This window comes from Netta rufina (genome assembly GCF_964035555.1).
Source record: "Netta rufina genome assembly, chromosome: 14".
Lineage (NCBI taxonomy): Eukaryota > Metazoa > Chordata > Aves > Anseriformes > Anatidae > Netta > Netta rufina.
In genome coordinates this window covers 19,180,002-19,202,139 of record NC_140137.1, presented here as the reverse complement: position 1 = coordinate 19,202,139, position 22,138 = coordinate 19,180,002, and the positions used below count along the sequence as shown (strand labels likewise).

The window sequence follows — 22,138 nt, the reverse complement described above, 5'->3', positions numbered from 1 at the left end:
TAACTTACTGCAGGAATGTGGGTAAATCACTGTGTAGCCTCAAATCTGCCCACAGAATAGCTGCCTTTGGCTCTGCATCTGAGAAGTGTTGAGTTCAAAACACCTTTGTGTATACTTACACATAGTGCAAGTAATTTTGCATAAATTATATAAAAGAGACTGTGAAATAAGAGGGATTTCTTCATATCAAATGAAAAATGAAGTCAGTGGGATTTTCTAGTGGATTGTCAGTCATTAGATGAAGACTAATAGAATGTATTGCTGGGTAGCTAGGAAAATTGCTCCTTTAATATATAAAATGAGATTTAAAATGCAGAAATCAGTTGTATCTTCTTGTATATCCACTTGTAGGAATTTCCAGAGCAGACACTTCCTGTGCTTCTTGCATTCCTGTTAATAACTTCTTATAACTTTACCATATGAAAGACATCTTGAAACTTGTTCCTCTTTTTTTTTTTTTTTTCCGTAGTGAAAACTCCCAAAAAAGTTGTGAAATTTGCATTGTGCAGAGCTTGCAGAATAAGGTCCTTATTAGCAAAAAGCGTTGAGTAGAAAAGCAAATACATGTTTCCTAAAATATAAATCTGACATTTAAAATGGATTTGCACATCATTCTGTCATCCCCCTGCCTTCTGAAGTTTGGTGAGCCTACAAGATTTAAATGATTAACCGGCCTTTCCAGACCACTGGCCAAATGAGTCCTTACCAAATAGGAAGGTATGTGGGCAGTCAAAAGATTAACGAACCAGGTTTGTTTGGAGACTCTTCTTTGAGTTTGATTATTAGAATAATACTGCTTTTCCTTCTGGAACTGTGTGCTCGGGTTGCAAGGCAGACAGCTTTCTTTAAAAGCTGGGTTCGAGAGGCGTTAGTTGGGTCCTGCTGGTTTTATGCATTCATAAGCTCCAAGGCAGTAAATGAAAGCATGTGGGAAGGAAATACCTGTTATCAGTCATTATCCTGAACTGAACTGTACTTAATGCCCCAGACCTTCGTGTTCTGCGTCTCTGTTGACCCTCTGCAATTTTTCCCTTAAAAAAATGCACGCTGCTGGATTAAACCGCCGGCAGAGCCCGCGCTGCCTTCGCTGTGCGTTTGTTACGTGGGAGAGTGGCAAAGCTGCTCCGAGCTTAATCGTGTAATGCTCCTTTTCTTTATGACATCTAATGGCTACATTATTTATTTAGCCTCCCCGTAACAAAGACACCATTGTACCTGAGTGCTGTGAGAGAAAGCAGAGAGCCTGCCTCTGCCGTGAAACTGTACCAGCAGCCCCCCGGAATTCCTCCTTATTTATTTATTTTCCCAGGCGCAGGGAGAGGAGCACACACCTGATGGCAAAAGCAGGCAGCAGCTGGCATTTCTGCTCTTCTGCGGGACCCTTGTCCCAGGGGGGCCGTAATGTCCCTCTCTAGTTACTGCTCGCACATTTTATGGTGCCTGAAAGATAAACAAATGGGTCACGATCTTGGGCAGTGTTTGTTATCATCCTGCACTACTCCTCCATGCTGAGCTACACGTGTGACTCCTCAGCAGTATTTTTAAATGCAGTGACAAGTCTCATCCAAATTCTACTCCGGTAATTACCTGTGGAAAAAAAGAAAGCCCAGAGCTTCTGAGCAGTGAGACACTTCTTGAACAAGATGTCCTGTGTCTGTTTTGAATGCCCCTTCACTTAGCCAGTATAAAGAACTGCAGTCTGTGGAGTTCGGAGAGCGTTTTGCCAGTGATGATCGGAGTCAGCATCAGACCCAAAAGGATGCACGTTCGTACTTTGATAGCCTAACACTGAGGGTGCACGAGGGTAAAGGTGGTCCTGGGTCAGAGGGACAGGCCCGAGCCCCCAGAGCCCTGTTGGTGTCGAGGGGGCTCCTTGGCAGGGTGCTCAGAGCACGAGCCGTCGTGGGGTGGGTTTGTGTCTGGCAAGAGACTCGTTATCAGGAGCAGTGCTTCACTGCACAAATAAATCTTATTGTTACGGTATTTGTACAGGACACAGTGGCATTAATAATACTCAGGTAAAACAAAAATCGAGCTCTTTTGAAACATATACAAATTAATCACTGGATGTTACTATGTTTAGTGTCAGCTCACACAAAATGAGGTTCAGACATTAGGAGGAAGTCGTAAATGTAATGGCAAACTTAATGGGTTTTTCTATGGGGGATGTTAAATCCCAGCTTCTTAAATCCAGCCTTTGCTCACGGGGAGCTGCTCGCATGCCCAGCATTTACCTCGGTACCTTCTGCACTCACACCGTTTGAAGTTTCCAACCTGTGGCCCAGGGATCGCCGCTAACCTGTGAGCCACGCTAAATGAAGGTCAGCTGGTGTGAGAAACCAGATTGAACAGAAAAACTGAAACCACTGCGTGTGCAGCCCATGGCTTGAGACACCGAAGCACCCCTGTTTCATCTGCTGCAGGGTATGGTGTTTGCTAGAGACTCCTCTGTGGGTTCAGAGAGTTTGGTCACCAGCTGTATAGCATCTAAATGTGCCTGGAGCATAGTTTCAGCTGGGAAACGTGTTCAACTTAATATTGTTTTATTTTTCCTGAGGATGCTTTCAGTTATGATTTGATTGTTCTAACCTGAAGCTCCACAGTTATCTGTTTCACCAGGGACAAATCCTGTAACCTGACTTCGTCAGAAATCCTAGCGGAGGATTATGTGACTGTAAGCGTGGCTGTGCTTTCCCAACGCAAAGCATTTGGCTGCAGTACTGATTTAAGGTAATTCTTGGCATCTGTGCTTGCTTTTTCCCCAAAGCACAGCTGCTTGTTTCTGCTTGACACCACGGCAGAAGCCCCGTGCACTGCAACTGCCTCTGTTGCTGCACAGGGGGAAACCAGCCTTAAAAGGAGCAAGAGCAGGGGAAGCTTCTGTAAGTTACTTTGGCTGCAGAACATTTTCTATGAAATCAGGGTGTGAAGGAACACAGGGATGTCTGCCTTTGATCCAGGGCACATCTTTGGGACTTAAAATAATGGTGTTGGCTTTGTATTGCATTTTGTCTATAAATTGCTACCAAAAAAAATAACTACATATTAGGAAATGCTGGAAAACTATTGATTACGTTTGCTGTAATGTCATGAAGGATTAATTCCCTTAGGAATTATTGTTTTATGGTAAAAAATAATGAGTGTTTGTCTATAACAACCCTGTCCCAGCCTTCTGCCCTGCTAACCAGTCTGGTTGCTCGGTAGTGCAGCTGCACCTGTGAAGTCTGGGAGTGATGAGGGCTCTCAGGGATATTAGTTTGCCTGTTAGGCTGCTGTTATTTGCATGGTACGAGTGGATAAACCCCAGGATTTCTATTTTTCCTTTCTATCTTTGCCACCGTTGACCTAGTTTTTGAAGCCAGTAGCCCTGAGCAGCCATCTGTACCCGAGCTGATGCCAAATAATGGAAATCACATCGCAAGGTAATCGCACCCTGAGTGGTCTGAGGGTCCACGGGTGTGTGTGCTGTGGTTGCACTGCTCCCCCTTTGGGTTTCGCTTCCCAACACCATCACTAGTGGTGATGACTGAACAGCCGGCGTGCTTGTGGCCGAGCCAGGTACGAGCAAGGTTTCCCTCGTTCCTGATGCATTGCAATGTTTTTAACTGCCGGGAGCAGCTGGAAGTTCTCTCTTTTTGGGGTCTCTCCATTGCAGATGGCTCAGTCCTCGTTAGGACTTATTATTTTAATAAGTCCGTGTATTATTTTAAGTTACCAGGAAAACTTGTGCTGGTTTAGGGCCTGGGGCTCTGTGGTACTGTGCCAGCAGGGCCATTTTGCTGAGGCTTTGCTCTGGTTTGTGAGGTTTCAGCTAATTTGCTCTGAGCTGTTGCTGATGCCCTGCCACGCGGAGCCGTTCAGAGGAAAGCTGCGTTTGTTCCCGGGAGCCTCTCAGTTGGTAATGGATTTATCCCCGCAGCAGCGTGGCAACAAGTGGCATTTATCCCCACTTTCCATAGGAGAGGTGCCTGGCGATGCGTTTCATTTAAGGCTGTTTGAACTTGGCATAGCTTTGATGTCTGTGAAGTTCTTGTCCAGAGTGATCGGGAGAGGGAGTGTGGGCTCTGGGCTGTGCCGGGAGAGTTTCAGACACCACCTCAACCCCGATGTGTCCTAATGTCTTAAAGATACCTCCTTCTGGTACGAGGGCCAGAGCTTACAAAGATTTGTGGCAAATCCAGGAGCTGAACCAAACTCCCTGGAGTTGCTTGCTTAGCTGCTGAGTTTCGCTGTCCTCAGGGTGCTGGGAGATGCAGGAATTGATGCCGTAACATTTCAGGGCGTGGGGTGATAAAACGATGGCTTGGGCTTTCTGCATTTTCTCTTTTCCTTGCGGTACGTTTGAACCTCTGCTGCCCACGTAGGGCTAAGCTCGGATTTCTGTCTGCAGCTCTTTAACAACCTGCCATCTCTGACAGCTGCACAAAACTCACGGTCCTGAAGGAAGCACGCAGCACACAAAACACAAGCGGTGCCTCCAACTGCTCCCCAACCAGAGCTCGGGGACCTGCGAGGAGCCGTCCACCTCCGTGACTTTCCTCCCAGGCGGGCAGCACATCGTGCAGCATTTACTTCTCATTTCTCGGGCCATTTGAAGCGGTCCCCTCGCCTCCTGTTTCAGAACACTCACCTCCATCTGACACTGAGTCCTGGCTTTGTGAAAGCGCTGGTACATGGGGTGGCTGAACACCGAGCTAGTTACTGAATAACTCGCAGGAGCCCTTCTCTGCGCTCAGTTGCAGCTCACACGCCGTGCTGGGGTGTGTAAATCGGGCTGAGGGCTGGCCCTGCTGTGTACAGGATTTAGAAAAAGCCTCGGGTTGTTGCTTGCAGCAACTCTCAGGCACGGGCTGAGCAGTCAGCAAGCTGCACTCCAACAGCCCCCGTGTCCTGCTGCGCACAGGGGAGCTGGAGGCTGAATCCAGATCCTGTCAGAGAACATTTTGCTGCTTCCCACTAAATAAATGCTGAATCTAGCCACAAGCAAGGAGATTATTTTCTGTAGGAAGCTTGGAAGAAACTCCTGTTTTTTCCCTGGGAGACGATGCATGAGAACAAATGGGAGAGTTGTTGCCTGGATGACATTAACCAGTTGGCAGCTTAGTTTGAGGAAAAAATAGTGACATGAAATCGGCTTATTTTTTAAGCCCAGCTGGAAACTAGTCAGAATTCATCTCACCAGATAAGGATGTTATAAAATACAGCATCGGACTCCAGCAAATGTATTTGGAGGCAGGAAGGAATTTACTGCAGAGGCTTGAGGTGATTCAGAGTCACACAAAGTAGATGAAAGCCTCAGCCTCTGCCTTCTGTGCCATTTTACAGACAAAGCATTTCAAAAACAAAAGTTTTTTTTTCTTTTAAAAAAAAAACAAACAAAACTGCGGCACATAAAACACAGCCTCAGTGCTTCCTTGATCTGCCTTGATGTTTATCATACAGCCCTTTTTTCTCTGCTCCTCGGAAAGCAGCACTTAATTCTTGAAGAAAATTAAATCTCCCTGCTTCCAGTGGGACTCATTGGCCCTTGTCTCGTGGCGCTCCTCGGCTGCTGCGGAGCTGGGAGCGCGGTCCCCAGGGAAGGGCTCTGGGCTGGGGCCAGCAGGAGCCCGCTCTGGCAGTGACATCCGAGGGCAGACGGAGCTGTGCTGGCTGCGGGAGGGCGAGGGCTCTGCCTGCTGCGGCCTCGGCAGCCCCTGCGTGGAATTTTTGGGCTCTGCCCACGTGGGAGCCGCGGCCACGGCCCCAAGGCTCGGGTGGAACAAGCGCCGCTGTTAATAATTGACCGGTGAGATAATGAAATAGCCGTGCCTGCTGTTTGCTGTTCTTTCTTTTCCACCGTGGCCGTAACACTCTGCACGATGGAATGTAATAAAGCAAAGGGCGATTTCCACAGGCGAGGCAGGGGAGTCGTGCGTGGATGCGGCTTTGGAGCCTGTGATGTGCCCAGGGCTGCCTGCTGCCTCTGAGGCATCCCGGCCATGTGGCGGCCAGGTAAGTGACGGGGGAAATCGCCTCTTCGGCACTCTGCAAGTTAATTGATTAATTGCTTCTTAATCTACAGATAAGTGCGTGTGTTTGGGGAGGGAGAGAGGTTCTGCGAATCGCAGGGTGCGGACCTTGGAGGGCCCCAGGGCGTGTGTCTGTGTTGTGCTGCCTTGCTGTCCCCAGCTCCCTGCACAAGCAGATGTCTTTTCATCGGGACAGTGCCCACGGCAGCGTGTCCCGGAGCAGCTGGGGGATGCAGATCCAAGGACCCAGCTTAATGCAGCGCTTGTACGATGTCTGTATGTGGTTTGAGCACTGCCAGGTGCACCCGGCCGTGGGTGCCTGAGGGACCCCCGAAGGACTAACTCAGGTCTCGGGTTGCTTCCTGAGCAGCATCTGCTGCCCAAGTCCATCAGCTCGCATCCAAAGGCATCTTTCCTGTAGCAGTCAGCAGGGAAACAGGCAAAGGAGCAGGAACTGTCCTGGAAGATATTAAAACCACACTTTGAGGTGTTGAACCCGGGCTCCAGAGCAGCCTCGGGGCAGTGTGATTGCACGCAGCCTCCTGAGCACCAGGGCTCAGCCTGCGCACCTCGGAGTGAGAAAGATGGGACTTCACAGGGTGCTGCTTGCTCCTCGGGGCTGCACGCTCTGCGTGTTTGCCGAATAAAGGACGTCTGGGTCTGAGTTCCCAGAGTGAGCTCAGTGTGTGCTTTCCCCAATCTTTTTCCTAATCATCTCCTGTCAGTTTTGTGGCATATGCTTGGAAACTGTTTGCAAAGGTAAGCGAGTGTTTAATTTCTGCCTGGGATCCCGAGTACCCTGCGTTCCACCACCAAACCTGTGCTAATGTAACTAACAGGTATTCCCAGATCAGCTTTGGCTCCTGGTAGTTTCTTGGGGCTTGTTATGGAAACCAGCGATAACAGTGATTAGTGTGAGCAAGAATAAATGCTTGTGCATTTTGTCCAGATGAAAGATATGGGAAAATGCTTGAATGCAATGCTTGCCAAAGGACTGGGCTGCTCTACTATACTGTGTTTCCTTTATATACTTTGTGTTTTTCTTTTTATTCCACTGGAACGCTCTGTAGTAACTGGATAATACATTTTAGTCTCCCTCGGCCCGAAGGCAGGCACAATTACAGCTGACATCTGGATAAAGGAGGCTGAGCACTGGCATCTTCTGGGAAGGAGTAGTTTCTGTTTCTTACGTCAAAATAAGTGAGTTTAAAAGCTAATTGTTTTTAAAAATCAAATTAATTCATCATAGTAGATTTGTATAGAAGAAAATGGAAGTGCTAATACTGTTGGCTGATTATATTTCATACTGGCAGTGTGCTCTAAAATAGTGGGGCAGCTGCGTGCTTTACTGAGGCCAGCAAGTTCCCACAGGAATTAAGCTGTGGGCAGCAGAAGTGCTCGGGAGGCAAGGTGCTGGGTGCCCTTCCCAGGGTAGGACTTCGTAACAGTTTTGTGGCGAGGCAAAAGGTAGCACAGCAGTGACGGTGTGATTGCATCTGCAGGATAAACTCTGCCATGCAAGGGGGAAACTGCCTCGGGCAGGCTGAGAACGAACCCACCTGGCCTCGGGCCGCTCTGCTCCCTGTTGCAGAAGCTGCCGAAAATGTGGTTTTCTGCTCTTGGTTGTCTTAAACATGTTGGGAGTGTGTGTGAGGGGTGTGAGAGCTCTGTGTTCAGTTTGAATTCTCTTTTGTGTTTCCTAGGATGTTAATAATCTAATCCATAACGAACTTGCACATGTATAAAAATCAACAGAATCGTTAGAGTTTTTTCTGTTAAACTTTGAGCTCATTAGAGTCTCTAGTCATTAGAGTCTCTAGTTCTTTGGTGCTCTTGAATCTCTTCGAGTCTGTTCTAGGATGATAAATTTGTGGGATTAAATGAGCTCAATCAAGCAACAAAAAAAAAAGAAGATTGTGGTGAAGTAAGAAAGGATGGAAGGGGAAAGGCTGGGAGGACACTCGTGTTTGGGCTGAAGCAGCGATTTCTGACAAAAGCCTTTTTTGTTTCTACCTCGGAAAACACGTCACAAAGAAAGTGTTTGGTGTTCAGTAGATTCGGGAGCGATGACGGTGGAAGCCAGGAGACGTTTTTCAGGCTGAGTAACGAAAGACAGTGAATCTGAGGACAATGGGGAAGTATGCGAGGGGTGACTGCTGTAACGAGAAGGTCAGGCTCCGCTGGGCGCCCAGACAAGGTCTCTCTCTGAGGGATTGCTAAACCTGACCTTCCTCATTAAATCCTTGGTCAGACATCAGGCTGTGGCTCCCAGGCCCAAGATAATTTTATTTGGGCTGCAGTCTTTTTCAGCCGAGCAGTCGTGTTACCGAGATGTGTCGGCAGCGAGGTGCCCCCACCCTGCAGATGCAGGGAAGGCGAGTGATGGACCAGCTCCTGACCAGGCAGAGCTCCCGTGCTGGTCCATAGGAGCCCCGTCCTTCCGTGGAGAGCTGGGCGAGGGCATTTAGGAAGATTTATTCGCACAAAATGAATGGATATTGAAACGCATTCTTATTTTCATCTTCCTTGAAATTGCTCGGGACATTTCCATTGCTCCAGAAAGCCGGAGGTCTGTGTGTGTGATTTCACTGGGAATGTTTACATTCCTCAAACTGGTGAAATTTATTAATGTGCACATGAGTCATAAACCTCCTCTAAATCCTACTTAGGCTCTGTCTCAATAATGTCTGACACTCTGACTTTCTTTGGCTCCCAGTAGCAGGGAAAGTTTCCCACTGGGCCCGTGTAAGCCAACCCTGCAAGTTTGTCCATGGGCTTTGACATACAACATCCCGGGCAGCTGCCAGACAGCGACCTGCATGGTCGTGGAAACTGCACTAAATCGGGAGTCTGTTTTGTAGAGACTTCAGACGTCTTGGAAGAAAAATACAGGTTAGCAAAGGTGCATTTCCAGTCATCCAAAGAGGGTGCCATCTGCTCTTTTCTCTTATGTTGCTCTCCTGTAAGACAAGTTTGAAACCTGAAGTTGAAAGTTCTTCTAATTTATAAACTAGAAAGGCAATAAAGCTGGGAGAGAGACTTTCCGAGACGCTGGCACAGGGACAGTCGTCCAGACACGCTTCCCTGGATGTGGTGTCCTTCTCCTTCCCTCGCCCTTTATCATGTGAAAGTGGTGGAATTTGAAGACTTCAGACTTCTGTCTGGAATTTCCGCAAGTTTCACAGCGCGGTCAAAGGAATGAATCTTGCTAAGACGTGGCGTGTCTGGAGAGAAGAGAGACGGGCACTGGGGCTGCGTGGGTCACCGTGTCCTGCGTGTGCGTGGGTTTCTGCCTGGGTGGCGATGTGGGAGCCGTGGGTGCAGCTGCAGAGCAGTGCCCTGGTGCCCCCCATGCTGGCCGGGAGCTGCCTGCCGAAGCAAGGTACCACGGATGTGTTTTGGGTGGCCTGTGAAACGGATGGGTCAGGTGCTGTGATCTGTGCAAGTGATTGGAATCTGAAGAATTTGGGCTAATATTGACAGAGTGTTTGCCCTCTGATAAGGAGCGGGTCAGTCACAAACACGAACATGACATAATGTCGGTAGGTTGGTCACAGAGCTTGCCTTGCCTTTCACACTTATCTCTTCTGTTCTTCAGAGAGCAGCTGCATGCTGTGGTTTGGTACAGGTTAATAGCTGTGGGGCTCTTGCCTTTATTTCCACGGAACTATTTGTCTAAAAGGGGCAGTTTTACAGAAATCGCCTCAGTAAACTTTATTGGAAGTGGACAAATGAGCACGGCCGCGACAATACTGTTTTTTCCCTACTATTATCACGGTAGAAACTTGGAGCAAATCTTGTTTTGATACATCAGACATCGTTATCTTGGTCCAGAGTGTGCCAGCCTAGTGCCCACAGCATCCTCCGGGTTTTGTTCAGCCTCAGCCCCCGGCCTGCTGTGCAGCCGTAGCTGATTGCTTTCCCTCTTGAGGTCCTGATTCTCTTCCATGCTTTTGTTCACCTCATCTCCTTGGCAAATCTACAGAGCAGCGACTTCATGTTCTGTATTTGCAGGCTGCTTTGCATAGAGAACTGTGCTCCACGTACAGGTTCCTGGGCAGAACTGGAATAAATACAATAAATAAGGGGGTGGAAGTCAAGCCTTTAAAAAACAAAACAAAAACCAAACCAAAACAAAAAAGCACTTTTGTTTGGATCTTAATAGCTGTTAGGGGCTTTATTACCTCCTTGGGCACCTAGAATGACACAGTTAGCACATTTCCTTCATCTTCCAGTGTGTTTTGTTCCAAAACACCTTTAATTTAATGTTTTTCTTTTTGCTTCTGGAGGGTTACAATGAAAATACTGAGAGCTTGCCTGGAACATTCGCTCTGTGTCACGGGCTTGCCAGGGCACTTCTAAGACCCAAACCAGCGTGGTCCATGAGGGTGCTCCACCAGCTGAGGAGAACAATGACTCCGTTGTTTGGCAGCTGAGGTTTAACTAAATTCTTCCTTCCCTTTCGCATGTGAAAAGGAGGCAGATTCTGCATAGTTCTTTGAACACATCAAGGTCCGTGATTTTTGCTACCTGAGCTCAGGAAGCATCTTCCCAAATAGGGATGACGAATAGGACGGTGGGTTTTCCCTAAGTTGTGTTTCATCATCGTGTTTAAGTTTTGATGGAGATTGTGGAGCTCTGTACATCACGTCAGTCCCTATTATTTCTATCGCTTCAAGGCCGTGACATTGCAGGCTTCACTCAGACTGAGCAGACGCTCAAGATCAGGGCCGTGGCAAGAACAGGAGCAGAGGGCACCAGAGTGGAGAAAAAAATTCTCAGACTTATCTGGCACCTCCCTGCTGCCCAGGAAAGGCTGCAGGTGGCTCAGGTGAGAGGCTGCCGTGGAAGAGCAGGCACAGGAGGGAATGCCCTGTGAGCTGCCACCTCCTCCTGCGTCCTGCTGCAAGCACAACTCGGTACTTGCTGCTGTTGTTTCCAAGCCAATTGCTCACACCTTGAGCTTCTAAGGCACAGAAATAGTTCCCTGCTCTTTCTGGTATCGCCATGAAAACCTGAGACACGAATTCTTCTCTTTGTTGCTAAATTGCAAGCAGAGGTAGCTGGAAAGAACGAGGGGGAAAGGTTCTTAGGAAACACTGCTGTAGCAAACCAGGAGAGCTCTGTCGCTGATGCACGCGGAGCCGCAGCACAAGTGTTATATAAATTCTGCACATAGCTGCGGAAAGTCAGAGCCAGCTTCTGGCTGTAAATCCAGGCAGCTCCACTAACTTCGGTGGAACGGTGCCAGCACGTCCCAGACAAAGCCTTGGCCCGGCCTATTAATAGCAGCCGTGGGGGAATCGAGCTGCTTGGAGAAGGTCCACTGGAATAAAATTTTGATTAAAAAACGGAGATAAAAATGACAGAGGAATCTGCCTCCTGGTTCTCTCGTGGAATGTGGCTCCCTCAGGGTTTCATCCTGTGCGGCTCCCAGCACCTCCAGGTACACCCAGGCTCGCAGAGCTCACCAAGCATTCACTCTCTCATCTGCTTTTCCTTCTTGATAGGTTCAGAAAATTCAAGGTTTTCTTTACACCAGATTTCTAAGGTTTTTATTTCCTTAAATTCTTCAGTACGCCGATGAAAAGCATGGGAAATTTCGTCATCAGCCACTCATGCTTTGTGTTTTCTGTGAGACAAATTTCACGGCTGCGTTTAGATCATCTCTAGGGAGAGAGAAATCTTCTCCAAGTGTCCGGGAGTTAATTTCTTGCTGAAATTTCTGAAGGACCCCAGCAGAAGTTCCCACTTGGTGGTGGTACGCTCCTTTCATTTCTCAGAAACTAGTTAATTTATTTACTGTGCCCCACGAGTCCAAGTTCTCTTTAGAGATTAACTTGTGTATTTTGGCTTCCATCCACCTCTTCCCTTGGCTCCAAATGAATGATACCAGCACTGTCTTTGAAACGAGGCAGGAATGTGAAGGTTTTTGATTAAACGGCGGCATCACCGCTGGAATCTCCCCGCCAGCTTTACGAGGCCCTGCTGCGGATGCGAGTTGTTGGGAACAGTGGGCGAACCTGGGGGGAGTTCCACCTTTTTCAGGAAAACAGGCGTGCGATATTTAGCTGGTAGGATTTGGAGACAGTTTGCGTTTCTTCAGGAGTGTGGCTGCATAAGGTAAGTGCAGCCGTGTAGCTGCAAAGCCTCCTGCTGCTCAGGTGAGGGCTGTGTCCATCCGAAGGAGATCCAGGTGCTGACCCAGGGCTGTGAGCATTTCTGGAAGCACAACCGAAAGTCACTTTGAAGCTTCATCCCGCCAGGTGTGTGCTGTATTCAGGTACCTCCAGGATTAGGCAGCACTGAGTTAGGGTTTTCAACCTCTCAGACTTATTTCTGGACAGACTCAGAAACCAGCTTTGAATCTGGCCCTTGATGCTTTGTAACTGCATTGAGAGGACATCCCCTAATTGTGTACGCCTTTTAGATTTAATGAAGATCTCAAAAGCTCTTGTTATTAAAGACTGAGTCCCTCCATTTGTGGCAGAGGAATTGTTCATTCCAATATCCTGATAATTGCTGAAGCCATCTAGCTACTCTGAACACTGCTTTCAGGTTCTCACCACCACCGTGTGTGATGCTCTGCCTGGTCTCCCAAAGTGCAGTTGGGATCCTCCAGCTGAGTCTTTTTCACATCTCTGTTTTTTTTTGTTTGTTTTATTTTAGGATCCTCTGAATATTACCGGAATGTGACTGCGCTGCAAAATGTACTTTTTCAACAGCTCAGTTGCAGACATCTAATCAGACCGTTTCCTGGAAAGGCTTCGACATGGCTCTGTCTGGGAACGAGATAGAAAGATGGGCTCATGGGCAAGGCGGCCGAATTGGAGAGCTGGTGGAGCCCGCGGCCTCCCCTGACAGCAGCCGTGTGTCTCCAGTGACGTCCCTTGGCAGCACGGAGCAGCTCCTGCACCTCCCTGGCAGGGCAGACTCTGCTTACAGCTCTTTCTCAGGGGGATCAAACGTCCCGGAGTATCCCACCCCATCGTGCTACGGCGAGCACTGCTCTTTGCCTCCCGAGCAGGTACCGTACATGGACTCAGAGTACGTGAGGGGGATTTATAACCTCAGTGCAGCAAACGCTGATCTCAGGTGGCTGCCTCCACACAAGGCACCAGACCCGGGCACCCGGGGCATCTCTCACAGCGCTGGGCTCGCGGGGGGCTGTGGAAGCACTCCTTCCCCCGGGGCTCCCGGCCAGGGACCGCCACCCTCTCCTCCCGTGCGACTCGACAGCTTCAGGGTCGCCAAGCACCTTGAAAACACGAGAGGGAGGCGTAGCTCTGGAAGCCCCAGCGAGGGCAGTGCGCAGCCAGCTCACGTGGACGTGTCGTGGAGCCAGAACAGGGCTGAAATCCCTGAGCCAGAGGCGGAGGCAGCCGGGAGAAAGACTGTGCAGCACAAAGGTTGGTGGTCTGCTGGTTCTGCAGAGGGGGTGTCTGTGTCAAAAGGTCTGGGGCTAAGGACAGCAGAAAATGCAGAGAGGAGCCCAGCCCAAAAACCTGTGAAGAGAAGTAATGCCCATGTTTTCAGCAGGCCGTCTTCCTTCATTTTTCAGGAATATTTAAGGACTGACTCTGTGGCTAACGTCTCGAAAATTTTTTCTGCTTACAATTCAGCTCATGCTCATAAAATTCCTGACGAGACGAGCTCCAAGCCCTATCTTCCGGGGCATGCCAACCCTCGCACTGTTAATGATACACAGGAAGACAAACAGCATCCCTGCAGCGTGCGCAGGCCAACTTTCAGAGAAGCAGATCTGCGAGGCACAGTGCCAGAGCCCAGCCGGTGGAAGGGGTCCTTGCTCTGCGCCCAGTGCCCGCTCCGTGCCGAGCTGTGCTCAGACCTGGACCGGGATGTGTTTGAGGACATCTGTGACTTACAATATATGGAGCATGCTCTTCTAACTAAAAATGCATCCGGGAAGCTGAGCAGTTGTAGAGATGGAAAGCAGTGCTATAACTCCAAAGGAGAGCTCGGGAGTGGTGCTGGGGAACTGCTCCTGAGTCCCCAAGCCAAAACACAGAAAGCGTCGGTGTCCTGCAGCTCCCATGCTGAGCACACAGATGATGCCGACCACACAGCTTTGCTCAGACCAAAGGAGGATTCCACATCACAACTTCTAAATGAAGTCAGGAAAGAAAAACAAGCCAGTAACAGCGATCCTGAGCTTAGCATGCATCTGGAGCAAGAGGAGGCTCCTGCTCCCTATCAGAAATACCAACCTGGACTTCAAAAACAGCTCTCAAGGGAGCTGCAGGATGATCTTGCTGGTGAACAAATAAGCAGGCAGACGACTCCCATGCTTTACTACCTTGCTGGGGGAAAAGCCACCAACATCCTGCACCACCACAAGCTCGCCCAATGTCGAGAGGGCTCAAGGAGCTCACCAGAGGAATTTCCAACAAGCAGCCAGGCTCCTTCAGTGAGGAGCGGAGAGATACAGAGGGAAAGCAGCCAGCTCCAGCCAGCCAGCCTGCGCCACCGGTGTGCTGATGATGGTCTGAATGAGACTGAAGATCTCATTCTCGGGAGTCCTGCTTCATCCATGGATGAGAGCTTCAAGAATGACTACAGAGAGAAACTTAAAGTGGCCCAGAAAAAGGTTCTGAGAGAAACCTCCTTTAAAAGAAAAGACTTGCAGATGAGTTTGCCTGTTAGACTGAGACAGAAGCCCTCCAAGAGGCCTTCAATCGAACACCTGAGATCTTTCTCATTATCCGGTGCAAATGAGGAATCCAAACTCGCTCCTTGTTCCCCTCCTCCTCTGGAATCCTTAGAAAGGTTCAACAGAGATGGAGAAATAGAGAGGCCACAAAGGGGTCAAACAGGGGGAAGGAAAAGGGAAACAAAAGAGGAAAAGAAACTCTGTTATTCTGAGCCTGAGAAACTCGATCAGCTCGCAGACAAGGAAGCCCCGTGGAACCAGGCCAGGGGTGAAAGGACTGAGCCGGGCACAGAGGCAGCCAGGAGAAAGACCCTGGAAAACAGAGGGAGGGCACTGTCCAGCTCCAGTATCTCCCGGACAGAACTGAAACAAATCCAGCACACGGCGCTGGTTGAATACATGGAACGAAAGATTAGCCAAAGACCAGGAGGCACGCAGCACGTCCCGCTGCATAAACCACCCCTGCAGAAGAGGCCCTCGCTTCCCAAGTGGCCTCCTGGCAAGGCTTCCAACCCCAACGGGAGCAGGAAGATGCAAAGCGATGAGGTTTTCTGCCAAGCATTCTCTGAAGAACCACCACCAGATGTCTCCTCTCCTTCGGCACTCGTCCTCCCCCCGAGCGTGGCCAACAGATGTGGCCCCAGCTCTGCCACTGCCGGGTCGGTGCCCTCAGAGCCCAGCCCGTGTCCTGCAGCCGTGGGGAGCTGTGGTTCTGAGCAGGCACCAGCCGAAAGCCTCCCTGGGGCTGGAGCTCCTGCTGCTGCCCCGGCTGCTGAGAGACCCGAGTCAACGCCTCCTGCTGCACAGGTGAGAGGGGCTGGAGCAGGGGCTGCTCTGAGAGAGGGCACTGGCTGTAAAACCACTGAGCAGCAGGAATGGGGATGAAGGCTTGGTATTTAACACGTGGTAGAGAGATGAAAAGAGTCGTGGCAAGGCACGCTTGCTCAGTCTGTAGGAAATGCTGCATAGGGGTTGGAAGACAGAGCGAATGCTCCATTTTTGCAGCGTGCCAGAGAATTAATTAGGGGAGATTTTAAAGAAGTGCTCCCAATTTTGACGCATTCGTGATGAATGATAACAATTTGTTATTCTCCAAAGCATTATGTAAGGAAGCATTACCAGCAGCAGACAAACAACGCGTTCCTCAGTGTGAGGAGCTGCAGCCATTGCGTAAGGGTGGGAACTGCAATGGCCGACTGAGCAGCGACTGAGCAGCGTGCTCGCGCCGGGCAGAAGCGCTCGTTATCCTGCAACAAGTGGGCAGTTTCACAAAGGGGTGGGGGGAAGGCTTCTAGCTAAAAATTACTCTTTGGGAAGTTCCTGAAGTGACTGGAAATCAGCTAGAGACCTGCCCGTTGCTTTGCTTCTGCTGTGCTCTGCAATCACAGCCTGGGAACTCAGGAACCTTTTTGGCTCCTGAATTTGAAGGACAGTGGCTGTCAATGTTGTTGCAAAAGGGGAAAAAATAAAAATAATAAAATAGAAAAGAAATACTCTATTATGTTACAAAAATTATCCAACTGAAGAGACTCCCACCAGCACTGGCCACTTTGAGTTGTGGGGGTCAGTGGGAGCAGAGCCTGTGCTTTGTTGCTAGCCCTCACTTGGTTTTCTAGGAAAAACAGGTGGATGCTACCTAGAAAGAGTCTAATGGCATCTGCAGTAATAAAAAGAGGTGGAGAAACTTAAAACACCAAACAAACAAAAAACCAACAAAACACCAGCTTGCTAAACCCACTCAGGTTTATGCCCCCAAACAAGGGCGTGAAGCCGAGGCAGCGGCACGGTGCGAGCCTGCCGCCTGTACCGGTGCCGTTCTCGTTTCCAGGACGCGGACAGAGGTGCCAGCAGTGCCAGCGGGGCCGTGTCACCACCTCAGCCTCGTGAGAGCTTCCTCGGCACCCCCAGGTAAGGCTCCAAGGGGCACGGGGGTTGCCCCCTTGCTCTCTGCCGTGCGCTCCGCACCGCGCCGTGCGCCCGGGGAGCTCCTGCGGACACCGGGAGCGCAGCTCCCCCCTGCGACCTCCGGCAAAAACAGCAGCTGGGAGGGCTCGGGGAGGTCCAGCCTTGAGACTTTAATAAATAGAGGAAGCTGGAAAGATGCTTGTAGCTGCTTAAACAGCCTGCAAAAGCATCTGTTGCAGAGGAAGTGTCTCAAATATAAAGGAACTTCTTTGTTCTTACAGTTTCCACGATCCTGTGGGAGGTGGGTGCCAGAATCACGAACAAGACAATGATATAAGTGGACACTCTCGTCAGGATGCCGAGGAACTAGCTCCTGAAACCTCTATTCCCAGCCCAAGAAGCAGCAGCAAGGAAGATGCCCAAGTGGAGAAGGAATGCAGAGCCGGATCTCTGACTGGCAGTGCTTTAACGGAGCGCCCAGAGCAGCAGCTAAAGGCAAGCGATGCTGCAGTGCCTCAGGAGAAAGGAACATGCTGCCATGTGGTGCTGGCTCAGTCTCACCAAGGAGACAAAAATGCACCCAAAGATTTATTTGCAAAGGAAGCAGCCGTGCTCGACAGCCCAGAGGATATTCTGCAGGAGAGAGAGACAAATCCATCCAAAAGGAGGCTGGGGTCTGCTGAGGACCAGCGATACCAAGAACTTGCGATGGAGATTGTTGCCAAAGACAGTTCTCTGGTTGATATTCTCATGCCTTACCCAGTGAGAAAAACTGCTCTGGACCTGATGGAGGGTCTTTTTCCTGCTGACGTTTCCATGCTGGATAAATCGCACAGAAGAAAGGCAGATGGACAGCACGCACAGGGGAACGAGTAAGTAGACTAAAACAATTAACCAGTATTTTAAGGTCTTATGGTGCATGAATATTAAGTATATACTAGTGCTAAGAAGACTTAGGGATTTTTTACACTTGTTTTGTTACTGAAATATTTTAGTTTTCTGATTTACCTATCAAGAAATGAGAAAGAGGCTATGAGTGTGTAATGGGAGAAACCTGGAGTAAACTACACCATGACAGCAGCATGCAAACAAACAAGCTGCGTGCATGGAAAGCAGGAGAAATAAGCAGGCTGTGCATTAGCAGGTGGGCATTTGTGGTATGAGAAATGTAACCCAATTCTGCCAGGTTAATTTGCTGCTGTTCAGCCAGGCCGTGTGGTTCCCACACCACGCCATTCACGGATTTTGCAGATCCAGGTGTGCAGCAGATTCATCCACTCCTGAGCCTGTGGGAAGGGGAGCTGGGGCTGCCCATTAGGCCAGGAGCTGGCCCAGAGGTCCTTGCTGCTGAAGGTGGCAGGAGACAAAGTCCCTGCTGTGAGATGAGAGAAAGGTGACTCAGAAGTAGAGATGCATAAAACCAAGGACATAACCAGAGAATGGTAGAGGCTGGAAACGATCTCCAAGATCATCTAGTCCAACCTCCAGCCTAGCGCTGCCAAGTCCCCATTAAACCACTCACAAAGCACTGCATCCACACGTTTTCTGAACATCTCTAAGGATGGCGAATCCACAACTTCCCTGGGCAGTTTGTTCCAGTGTTTCACAACTTTTTCAGTGATTATATTTCTCCTAATATCCAACCTAAAGCTCCCCTGGTGCAACTTAAGGCCGTTTCCTCTGGTGCAATAGGGTCTCCCCTGAGCCTCCTTTTCTCCAGGCTAAACAACCCCCGCTCCCCCAGTGCCCCTCAGACCCTTCACCAGCCTCATTGCCCTTCTTTGGACACAATGTTCATGAACAAAACTCTAAGTGTTTGTCACAGGTGTTTGTTTTCTGTACAAATAGTAGGAAAAGCAATGGAGATGTGCCGGAAGAATGTTCTGAACCTGAACTCGATGCCAAGCAAAGGAGTGACAGTCCCATTTGTAAGGGAAACCAGACCCCGAACCTGAGCGGAGGTGACACAAAGGACCTAGATGACATCACGTGTAAGAAAGTAGGTGGATGGCCTGCAAAGGAAGCGTTGTTTCTTCACCACCACGACGTTATTCATGTCACATTCCTGTACTGTGGGTGCTCCTATTCATGATGTGTATCCCAGTAACAATGTTTCACATACAACCTTGAATCATTTTTAGTTTTTTTTTTTTTGTTTGTTTGTTTGTTTGTTTGTTTGTTTTTTCTGTAGTAAATTTCCTAGTGAATTGGCAAATTGGTCACAAGCAATGGTGTGTAAATTCTGTGTGGCTTTACTCAGACCTCTCCTTCCACACGCTCACCTTCAGCAGGTTGTTGGGGATGGCTCGTGTCTGCAATGAGCCCGCAGGTTGGTTATCCCTCTCCTCGCACAGCCAGCTCCTGTGCAGCAGCTGGCTCAAATCTGGTTTCAGTAGCTGTAAAATTCATTACAGCTGGCAGCGTAAATAAGAAATGGCTTTTACTCTGAGAGGGCTGGCAGCAGTTTCTGTATGTTATAAGGGTCTGTTAATTTCCATACATGCAGTGAGTAAAGGTAGCATGGACGTGGCTGGACTCCGGTTCTAGGGGTAGACACAGGGCATCTTGGAAGGGTAACGTGTAGCTTTGAAGAATTAAATAATTTTTTCCCTGTAGAAACTTGGCCATAACCTCTCTCAGGTAATTATAGTCTGCCTTCCTGAAGTTCCTCCTGCTGTGCATGTGGTGATATTTTTCGTTGCCTGCTGTTTAACTGCTGCTGCTCTTTATGGTGACGTTGGTTGATTTCCAAAAAAAGCTGATATCGCTCTCCCACTCTGCTCTCGGGGCCTCTTCCCACAGTAACACTGCTGTATTACACAGCCTTCCCCGCTTGCTTTGCTACTAGGCACTTTGCTCACTGGCATCCACTGAAAAAATCACTTTTTCTGTGCATGTTATAAACGAAATTCCAGTCAGTTCTTGTGTGGTAAGAGAGCTGTGGCTTCACGGTCACGTCTTAGACAAAGCCGTGTGTATACATGTTGTAATCTTTGTTGTAGTTTATTTCTGACTCTGGTAGGAAGCTCTCAGAGCTAGGAATTATATCAGCAGTTAAGGCGATTACCAGTAATTTGCTTTTCAGAGTTTGAGAATTAAGTATACCTAGCATGATCTTTCTTTCTTTTTGTTTTCCAGAGCTTGAAATTATTTTAAGTCTTAAATTCGCCAAAGATGACATGAGAAAAATCCCTTCTTTATAAGCGACACGACTTCCCTTCGGCAATAAGCCTCTTGTGATGTTTTTTTTTTCTCCCTTTGCAGCTGGAACTCGTCTCCAGCCTGCGCTCCAAGCTGCAGGCGCTGTGTGAGGACAGGGAGCTCGTCCTCTTGGAAGCCAGCGAGTGCGCCGCGCGTGGCAAGGAGCTGGAGGCCACGGTGCACGACGTCTGCAAGCCCAACGAGTTCGAGCGCTACCTGATGTTCATCGGGGACCTGGAGAAGGTGGTGAGCCTGCTGCTCTGCCTGTCCAGCCGCCTCGCCCGCGTCCAGAACGCCATGAGGAAGATCGACAGCAATACAGATGCGGAGGAGAAGGTGGGTGATGAGAGCACAGGGTGTTTAATTTGTCCAGTCTGTGTTTTTCAAGGGGGGGCTGTGCTCTCACAGCTCTGAATAGGTGGGATTGTATCCGACCTGAGCCAGCCAGCTGCTGCTCGGGCAGTGTTTGGTACCAGGCAGAGAGGGGCTGGGTCTTTTGGTGCCGTTTTGGACAGTTTGGTGCCAGAGAGCCCTCGTGCATGGCCAGCAGCACCTCTGCTCTCGCAGCAGGGCGGTGGCATGGCAGGAGCAGCAGGACCTGGGGCTGAGCTTTTGAACCCGTGACCGCTCCCTCCAGAGCAGACCACAACCTGTGCTTCAGAGGTGGTTGTTTTCCCATTGGTAACTGCAGCGTGGTAATTACCGCTGTCAAACCTTATTTCACTGAAAGGGCACGTCTGAACTGTAGGGAGCAGGAGGAAGATGTGGTCGTAACTTCAGAGAGGATTTCCTGTAGTTTAACTCTGTAGTTTAACTGGCCACTTTTGCTGGAAAATTAGGAATTGTATCATTCCACCAGGAAATCTTTTCAAGTCTGAAATATGTTTTTTTTTTTTTTTTTTTTTCTATCTGAGTTTATCCTAGGAATCCTGAGTTTCAAGCTGAGTTTACCCTAGGAATGACGGTTTCCTGCTGTCCTCATTGCTTTCAGACATGCTTTTATCAAAGCGGTACCTGCTGCTGTTAGGTTTTGTTCAGAAATTAGGAAGCACAGTGTTACTGCTGGGATCCCTGGTGTTACTGCTGGGATCCATGGAGCTGGGCTGCTGCTGACCTTTCATGCATGTTGTAGAGGTTTGTTGTAGTTGGAGCACAGGGGGCACTGAGAATCCTCCCGTGCAGAGCGATGAGGAGAAGCAGGATCTACCTGCTCTGAAATGTCTGCCAGGTTAACGCAAATAATTCCGGGCAGCATTCCACACCTAACGGACTTTGTGCCTTGTGGTTGGCAGGGGGCTGCCATTTCCGTAGTGTTCTGTTTGTCCTCTTCATGTAAATACATTAAAATCATTTATTCAAAACTTGGAATAACATGCCTGAGAAAGGCTTATTTATGTGCCAATATTTTTTGCAGGTATCTCCCAGTTGATACAATTGCCCTGGCAGCCTTGCTGTTTGATTCCAGCTGCCACCCTCAGGATGCAGGTGGTGGCAGTTGCTCTGTGCTGTTTATGGACTTGGTCCTGAAACCAGGGATTTTCCAGCAGGGCTATCCCTATAAAAATCATTACAGCTGAAAGAGAATGAGCTAAAATGTGAAAGGTGTTAAAAGCCCATAGGACAGGCGAGGCTTGATGCTTGTGGATTTGGGAAAAAGAAACCTTTGATGAACACTTGTCTGCATCTCAGTTATTTTAGTACACCTGCATTTTAATAGAAGGAACCTGATATTTTTCATATGGCATTGGCACTCTGGCGACACACAACTCAGAAAATACAAAGATGTGTGCTTAAAAAACTGCTTATTGAAAGAAGAAAGTTGCAGGATATGATAAAATTAGCAGAATGTTAAGTACATTGATTTTTGTCCCGAGGGCAGCATGGAAGAAGTGCGCCTTGATGGGATTTACTGGGAGTCTTTACCTTGCAAGCCACAAGAACGAGTAATTTAATCTAGGAAAAACTCATGTGGAACACAAAGCCCACAAGAGGAAGTAATTAAACTAAATCGAGTGTGGCTTCCAAATTACGATCCAGAGTCTGCCAGGAACGATGAGTTTTCACAGTGTGCTGCTTTGTTTTTTCATCCCGTTAGCAATCGCTGAACGAGCGGCACAAGCTCCTGTCCAGGCAGCGGGAAGATGCAAAAGATCTGAAGGAGAACCTGGACCGCAGGGGCAGAGTGGTGTCCGGCATCCTCGCCAAATACCTGACGGAGCAGCAGCTGCAGGACTACAGGCGCTTTGTGCAGGAGAAGACCTCCTTGCTGATCGAACAGAAGGACCTCGAAGAGCAGATCAAGTTTTTCGAGGAACAGTTAGAAAATCTCGAGAAGAGCATCCCCCTCTAA

The 22,138-nt window shown here is 49.0% G+C and overlaps 1 protein-coding gene across 1 annotated transcript; it reads left to right on the top strand.

Annotated features, from left to right (window-relative positions):
* Positions 1-12,783: 12,783 nt before the first annotated feature.
* On the top strand, positions 12,784-22,138 carry SHROOM1 (shroom family member 1; the record flags this gene model as incomplete). Its single annotated transcript, XM_084295466.1, has 7 exons — positions 12,784-15,489; positions 15,781-15,831; positions 16,511-16,590; positions 16,869-17,459; positions 18,436-18,586; positions 19,852-20,124; positions 21,884-22,138. The coding sequence occupies 7 exons, from the start codon at positions 12,784-12,786 to the stop codon at positions 22,136-22,138; spliced, it is 4,107 nt and encodes a 1,368-aa protein (XP_084151592.1).